Here is a 7887-nt window from a genome sequence, read left to right on the forward strand (position 1 = left end):
TTCTTAAGTAATGCAAATTCCTTTTATTTTTTTTTTTTTTTTTTTTTTTTTGCTGTTCGGACGAAAAAGGTAAGTTATGAATTTATCTCATTCATTTACTCATTTAATTCATGGATTATTCCAAAGATATGCAATTTCCCCCACACACACGAACACACACACACACACACACACACACACACACATATATATATATATATATATATATATATATATATATATATATATATATATATATATATATATATATATATATATATATATATACATATATATATATATATATATATATATATATATATATATATATATATATATATATATACATATATTTTTTATATATAAATTTATATATAAATATATATATATATATATATATATATATATATATATAAATATGAGTTAGGATTGTTGGTGATAATAGCAAAAAAGAGACTGGATGATTACAATAATTACTGAGGCAAAACACTTATGTCAGTTTCTCTCATTAATTTGTAGTATAAGGAGAGAGGTTGAAGTAACAAAGGGGCTATAAAGGAGAGAGAGAGAGAGAGAGAGAGAGAGAGAGAGAGAGAGAGAGAGAGAGAGAGAGAGAGAGAGAGAGAGTCTCTTACTGGTTTGTTTGCAGGGAGACAGGTTAGAATATAGTACGGTCTTTGAAGGAGAGAGAGAGAGAGAGAGAGAGAGAGAGAGAGAGAGAGAGAGAGAGAGAGAGAGAGAGAGAAATGTTTCATTTCCGAAGACAGATTCGTTATATGTTGCCTTAAATTCTTCCGTTTTTTCAGGACGTTTTTCTTCTGTTCGACCGTTAATTGGTGCTTGAAACTCTTTCCTGTGTCTGTGCCTTTTCTTCTGCAAAAGTTTTAATATTTATTATCTTTTTTCATGAGGAAAACTCGCTGCCGTCCATTCAAGGTGAAGTTATCATTTATTTTTTACTGTTACTAATTACTTTTAGACTTTTGGTTCTCTGTAATGGAATGCAACATTGCAGTGTCTCCCGAAAAAAATATTATATCATATATGATGAATTTCTTATTTATGATCTCTATAGTAAAAACAAGTGTCTGAATATATATATATATATATATATATATATATATATATATATATATATATATATATATATATATATATATATATATGTATATATATATGTATATATATATATATATATATATATATATATATATATATATATATATATATATATATATATATATATATATATGTGTGTGTGTGTGTGTGTATGTGTGTGTGTAAATGTGTGGGTTTGTGGGTCTGTTTTTGTGTTCGTGTTGCCTCTAACAGCAATTTACCCAAACTAGAACTTCTACCTCGGGTATGCCTTTATAAAAAGAAAATCTTGGGGTGCACTTTATTGAAATTTTCATATTCTGCCCATTAAAAAAAAATCAATAACTCAACTCACAATGGAAAAATCACACTACTAGTGATATCTCGTTTTAAAAAAATTTGCCTAAACAGATAATAAATTAGAGGAGTTAGTACAAGGTTTTCTCTCATATGTTGATCATATAGTATTATTTATTTTTTTCTTTCTCATGGAAAAGAGGATTTTTCTTCAAATTTATAAAATGCAATATATACTTAGTGAATATATACACATATGGACATTGTTCAATCATCCCAGTTCTATAATGTAATGACCTATGGGTTACAGTTAATGGTTTCTGATTGCATATCCTTTCCAGTCTGGGGATACCAAAATGTGGTGAAAGGGTTTGCCTATCGCTATGATCAGCAAAGCCATGCAGGTCAGGACCTCCAATACTAGGCTGGTTTGTGTGAACAATCAGACGAATATCTCCCACTATCATCATTCCGCAGTGACCAGCGTGATGATGAAAACTGGTTTAACCCAAGTAGCCTAATGTATAAGGACATGTCTGAGGCATTTGTTCAGCAGTACACTTGAAACAGCTGCATTTTCTTTTTTTTCTTTTTTTATATATTCAATCCCATTATACCTATCTCACATGGACGGTAAGTATGTGGTTACTTATTAAATTCAACAAGTCGCGAACGCATTTGGAACTCGGGACCAGTAGATTATGACTTACCAACATCACTTTTGATATGTTCCATCCTCCAATATTCATAGCTATCACTAAGAGATGTTGAATATTAATAAAAAACACCAAAATAGGTAATTATAGCTCCTTCATTCTTTCAAGGTGAGGACGCTGATCATAAAGATGGGTATAAAAAACAGATGAAGAAAATATTATCGACAGAGGGTTAGTGAAAGAGGAGGAACGGTTGGTGATAGAATTAAATTAATGCCAGGGACGTTCTTACCAGAACCTTGGTGGCTGTCCCCGCATACAAATTTCATGCTGCTGAAGACCTCATCAGGAGATGGTTGGACCTGAATATTTGAAGTCTTCAAAGGAATTTTCTTTTTAAATTAATTTATTTCCTTTATGAAACTCGTGAACGCTACCATTCGATAAAGATAATTTTAGATAGTATTAGATAAAAATTCACACGCAAAGACACGCACCCCCCTGTCACCAGGGTATATATATATATATATATAAATATATATATATATATATATATATATATATATATATATATATATATATATATATATATATATATATATATATATATATATATATATATATATATATATATATATATACATATATATATATATATATATATATATATATATATATATGTATATAAATATATAAGATTTTTTTCCTAGCTAAACCACAACCCTAGTGGGAAAAGTAGAATTCAATTAGCCCAAGCGACCCAACAGGGAAAATAGCCCAGTAAGGAAAGGAAATGAAGTAATAAATAGCCTATATGAAAAGTAATGAATAATTGAAATAAAATATTCTGATAACAGAACCATTAACTTAGATCTCTCATATGCTGTATAAACTAGAGAAAGACTTTTGTCAGCCTGTTCAACAAATATATCTGTTGCAAGCTTGAAGTTTTGAGGATATACCGATTAAACTACCAGATTAGGAAGATTACTCCACAACTTGGTCACAGCTGGAATATTAGAAGTAATTGCATTCGTAGTATTACGAACAAGATAGTACTGTCTGGGAAGATCTTAATTAAAAAGGTTTTTCAGAATTATGAAAAATCTCATACAACTATTGACTGTCGTTGCCAGAGATTAATATCAGATCAGGAATAAGAAATCTTATACACCTTCCCGGTCTAACAGATGAAGATGAGGATCAGCAGCTGAAGGCTAGACAAGAGAACAATACTCGAATCAACGTAAAATTAAAAAAAAAATTAAAGCAATTCAAAATATATTGATAACCGAACATCTTACAAGATTTTCTCATTAAGCCCATTTTGTTTTACAATTTAAGACGACACATACGTAATATTTCACAAAAGTAAATTTAATGTTGAGAATCACACCTAAAAATTAAGAATAGTCATACAGCGTTAAAGAAACATTATTAATACTGAGCTACGGATGTTGAGGAGGAACTGTTCTTAATCTACTTGCAAACACAATCTGAGTTTTGCTAGGATTCAACTTCATGGCCTGTGCAAGTTTTGTACCATTCACTAATTATAGCTAGATCTCTATCAAAGGATTCAGCAACTTCAGATCTACATTGAAGAGAGAGAGAGAGAGAGAGAGAGAGAGAGAGAGAGAGAGAGAGAGAGAGAGAGAGAGAGAGAGAGAGAGAGTAGCATCATCATCATATGAAACGAGCTTGTTTTCTAGGTTGAACCACATGTTATGTGTATATAGCATGAAAATCAATGGGCCAAGACACTACCCCAAGGAACACCAGATATGACATTCTTGTACTCTCTATGGTGCCCATCAACAATCCTTTACGATCAATTACTTGAGCATCCAATAGTGTGCTAAGAAACGACCCACCCACTCCCAACTGCTTGAGTTTGAAAACAAGGGTATCATGATTAACACGGCCAAAGGTAGCACTTAAACAAGGCTAATCATAAGAACACCCACTCCCAATTGTTTGAGTTTGAAAACAAGGGCCTCATGATTAACAAGGCTAAAGGCAGCACTAAAATGAAGGATAATCATAAGAACTCCCTCACCAGAATTAAAGGATTTCTGTACAGCATTGGAGATCGTAAAATGGGCATCCCATTCTTCAAGGCCTTTACGAAAGCCAGATTGCAAAATAGGGAACACATGATTGCCTTCAGCAAACCTATTTACACTTTTTGTCAAAAGATGTGCAAAAACTTTGAAAAAATATGCGAGTTATGGAAATTGAGCAGTAATCAGTTGGACTTGAGCTACCACAAACACATTTACATAGTGAAGTAACATTACCAATACTTCAACAAGTGTTAAAAGCTCCTCTTCATGCTAACTGCCGCAAAATAACAAATAACTTAGTAACCAAGAAATGTTCTGTCCTTATAAAAAACAAAGGAAGAATAACGTTTGGGTCTACACCTCCATAACCATCAAGGTCTATCAAGAGCTTTAGTTTCATGAGATCGAATCGGTAAACATGTTAGTTTTTCCTCAGAAAACAGGAATGAGGAAGATCAGGTATATATTTACTCTGTTTGCTGTCAAATACATCAGTCAAAAGGGTTGTCTGCTCTTTTGGACAGTGAGTGAAAAGGCCAGCTGGTTGAAGTAAAGGAGAAACTGTTGCATCTACACCAAAGAGTACAGATATATGTTCCTGGGTTGGACCAAAAAATGCTTCTTTTATTATTAAATGAAATTTTTTTTCAAAATGAATCATAAACTCTCTGAGCAAAAGGTCTAATCTGAGTATAATCATTCCAAGATCAATCTGATATTTTACCATTCTAAAGATAGTAGGCCTCCTGCTTCACCAAATAAGCACGTATGCAATCTTCATTGATCCATGGTTTGTCTTTCGTTCGGAACCGTAACACACGAGAAGGGATGCGCCTATCAATTATGTTGAATAGATTCTCATTCAGAGGAACAATAGGATCAACATTATCATACAATTGTGATCAATTTAAGCCCAAAAGATCACTCAAAATGACATTCCAGTTTGCTTGAGATTTTATTTAAACCTTACATGAGTATGATACATCATGGACAGGCTGCTCAGTCTTCACTACTATGGAAATCAAGGTATAATAAGATTTTCAAACTAGATAACGAATCTTACTTGTTATAACCAACATATACTACATACACAAAACAGGACTTTCTATCATCTTGTATCTTAGCCATAATGGTAAGAAGACAGTCTAAGATGGAATCATTCATGTCTGATTCCGGTAGATCGAACATAAATAGAAGTATATGTATAATGAATTCTACAAGGTAATAAAAAAAATTAGAAATCTAAATCTCAATCGAATTTGAATTAAAATTAACCACAAATAAGCTATTTCAGGCTAGAATATTTAAAGTGACAATCTCTCGATATTTTCTTTTATCAAATAATTCTGCTGATATTTTTTAAGTCTTCAAAGATATTTCCTTTTAGATCGATATTTTTTTTAATTAAAATCCATTATCAAGTGAATAGGCAGGGGTTGTAAACTCATGGTACGTTTGCCAGACTTGGCACGCGGAGGGCTAGTCTATGGCACGTCATTTGATTTGAAGGAGCAAAGAAAAAATCTAAAAAATAACGTGAGAGAGAGAGAGAGAGAGAGAGAGAGAGAGAGAGAGAGAGAGAGAGAGAGAGAGAGAGAGAGAGAATGTGTATTGTGCATCATTAATTGTATCTTTATGCTTTATTTACTTTAGAATTTAAATTATCATATCTACACATACGAGGCCTGTCTAAAAAGTATCCGACCTTATGCCGGAAATAATATTTCCCATATCTGACAGGAAAAGGACCCTAATCCCCTTCAAAGTAGGTCCCTTGTGCTTGCACACACTTAGCACACCGATCCATCCACTGCTGGAAACACCTCTGGAAGTCTTCTTTTGGAATGGTGTTCATCTTCGCCGTCGCGTTCCGCATTATCTCTTCTCTAGTCTCAAAACGGGATCCTTTCAGTAGCGTCTTCAATTTTGGAAACAACCAGAAGTCGCAAGGAGCCATGTCTGGAGAGTAGGGAGGTTGGCGAATGACTGGAATTTTATGTTTGGTTAAGAAGTGTTGGATCAATTGGGATGAGTGTGCGGGGGCGTTGTCGTGATGCATTTGCCAATTTTTCGCCGTCCACATGTCTGGCCTTTTGCGCCGAACTGAGTCACGGAGACGCCGGAGAACATCTTGATAGTACTCCTTTGTCACTGTTTGTCCTTGCACTGCAAATTCGTGATGCACAATTCCACTGACATCAAAGAAGACAGTCTGCATCACCTTCATTTTGCTTGGCACCTGTCGCGCTTTTTTCGGCCTTGGAGACTCGGGATGCTTACATTGCGACGACTGTCATTTTGTTTCTGGGTCGTACCCATACACCCATGACTCATCTCCAGTTATCATGGTGTTCAGAAACTGAGGATCAGTGTTGGCAGTGTCCAGAAGGTCCTTTGCAACTTGAAAACGGAGGTCCTTTTGTTCCGGCGACAACAACCTGGGCACAAATTTCAAAGCCACTCTGTGCATGTTCAAATCATCAAGCAAAATTGCCTGTGCGGAATCTTTACTCACTCCAACATCTTGGGCAATCTCCCGCATGGTCGAACGATGATCTGCCATCACCAAATTTCGCACCCTCTCAACAACAGCTGCATTCCTAGCAGTTTGGGGCCTGCCAGAACGCTGGTCACTCTCTTCTGATGCGCGGCCACTTTTGAATCGGTTGAACCACTCCTTAATTTGTGTTATACCCATCGCATCTTCTCCAAATACCTGCTGAATCTTACCAATTGTTTCGCTTTGAGAATCACCAAGCTTTTGACAAAATTTGATGCAGTATCTTTGCTCAACACGTTCAGTCATCTTGAGAGAATCGATAATCCGACAGACACATTGTGTAGCACATTACTCAGCGACCGACAGGCAGCAACTGAAGCGCTGGATGGTGGTGAAAAAATCCAAGCATGCGCATGAAGGTGTCTTCCTTCACTGTGCAGAGTGGCTCTGCGCTATCATCTCTATTTCGCACGGGAAAATTAAGGTCAGATACTTTTTAGACAGGCCTCGTTTATATATATATATATATATATATATATATATATATATATATATATATATATATATATATATATATATATATATACGTATGTATATATATATATTTATATATATATATATATATATATATATATATATATATATATATATATATATATAAATATATATATATATATATATATATATATATATATATATATATATATATATATATATATATATATATATATATATATATATATATATATATATATGTATATATATATATATATGTATATATATACATATATATATATATATATATATATATATATATATATATATATATATATATATATATATATATATATCTATATGAGTGTGTGTGTGTGTATGTGTGTGTATCTGATCACATTTCCCTTCCTACTATTTGTGCCGTCCAGCACAATTTGAATAAAAAAAAAATTCAAGCTTGATGGTTAGTGTTGTTCAACTGTAAATGACAATGTTGAAGACCCTGTGCTCTGTTGCCTATGCAATAGAAATCGTAGCATTCAGGCTGAACACAGGGAATCGAAAATACAACAAGAGAAACAAGCTAAAAAAATGAAGGATAAATCAGTACAGCATGGTTTACTTAAACAGGTGTACAGTCGGAATCAGTTCACTTTATGTGCTGAAAAATTTGTCACTCGAAGAGGTAATAAAGGACCGTGAAGTCAGTCTGCGAGAGGTTGCTATTGCAGACTCGATGGGACATGGCCAGGGGATCAGTAAGTGTAGCTGCACTCAGTCATGTCGGAGCAAACGC

General features: G+C 33.8%; 1 protein-coding gene across 1 annotated transcript in view; it reads right to left on the reverse strand.

The window, feature by feature from the left end:
- LOC137622412 (protein GVQW3-like) overlaps positions 1-6902 on the reverse strand; it is a 14151-nt gene extending 7249 nt beyond the window's left edge. Inside the window, exons 1-2 of the mRNA XM_068353023.1 lie at positions 6612-6902; positions 2323-2407 (exon numbers count right to left, since the gene is read on the reverse strand). Of these exons, the coding sequence (XP_068209124.1) occupies positions 2323-2407; positions 6612-6902 (376 nt within the window). The remainder of the gene's footprint in view (positions 1-2322; positions 2408-6611) is intronic.
- Between the last annotated feature and the right edge of the window lie 985 nt (positions 6903-7887).

Source organism: Palaemon carinicauda, chromosome 29 (genome assembly GCF_036898095.1).
Source record: "Palaemon carinicauda isolate YSFRI2023 chromosome 29, ASM3689809v2, whole genome shotgun sequence".
NCBI lineage: Eukaryota > Metazoa > Arthropoda > Malacostraca > Decapoda > Palaemonidae > Palaemon > Palaemon carinicauda.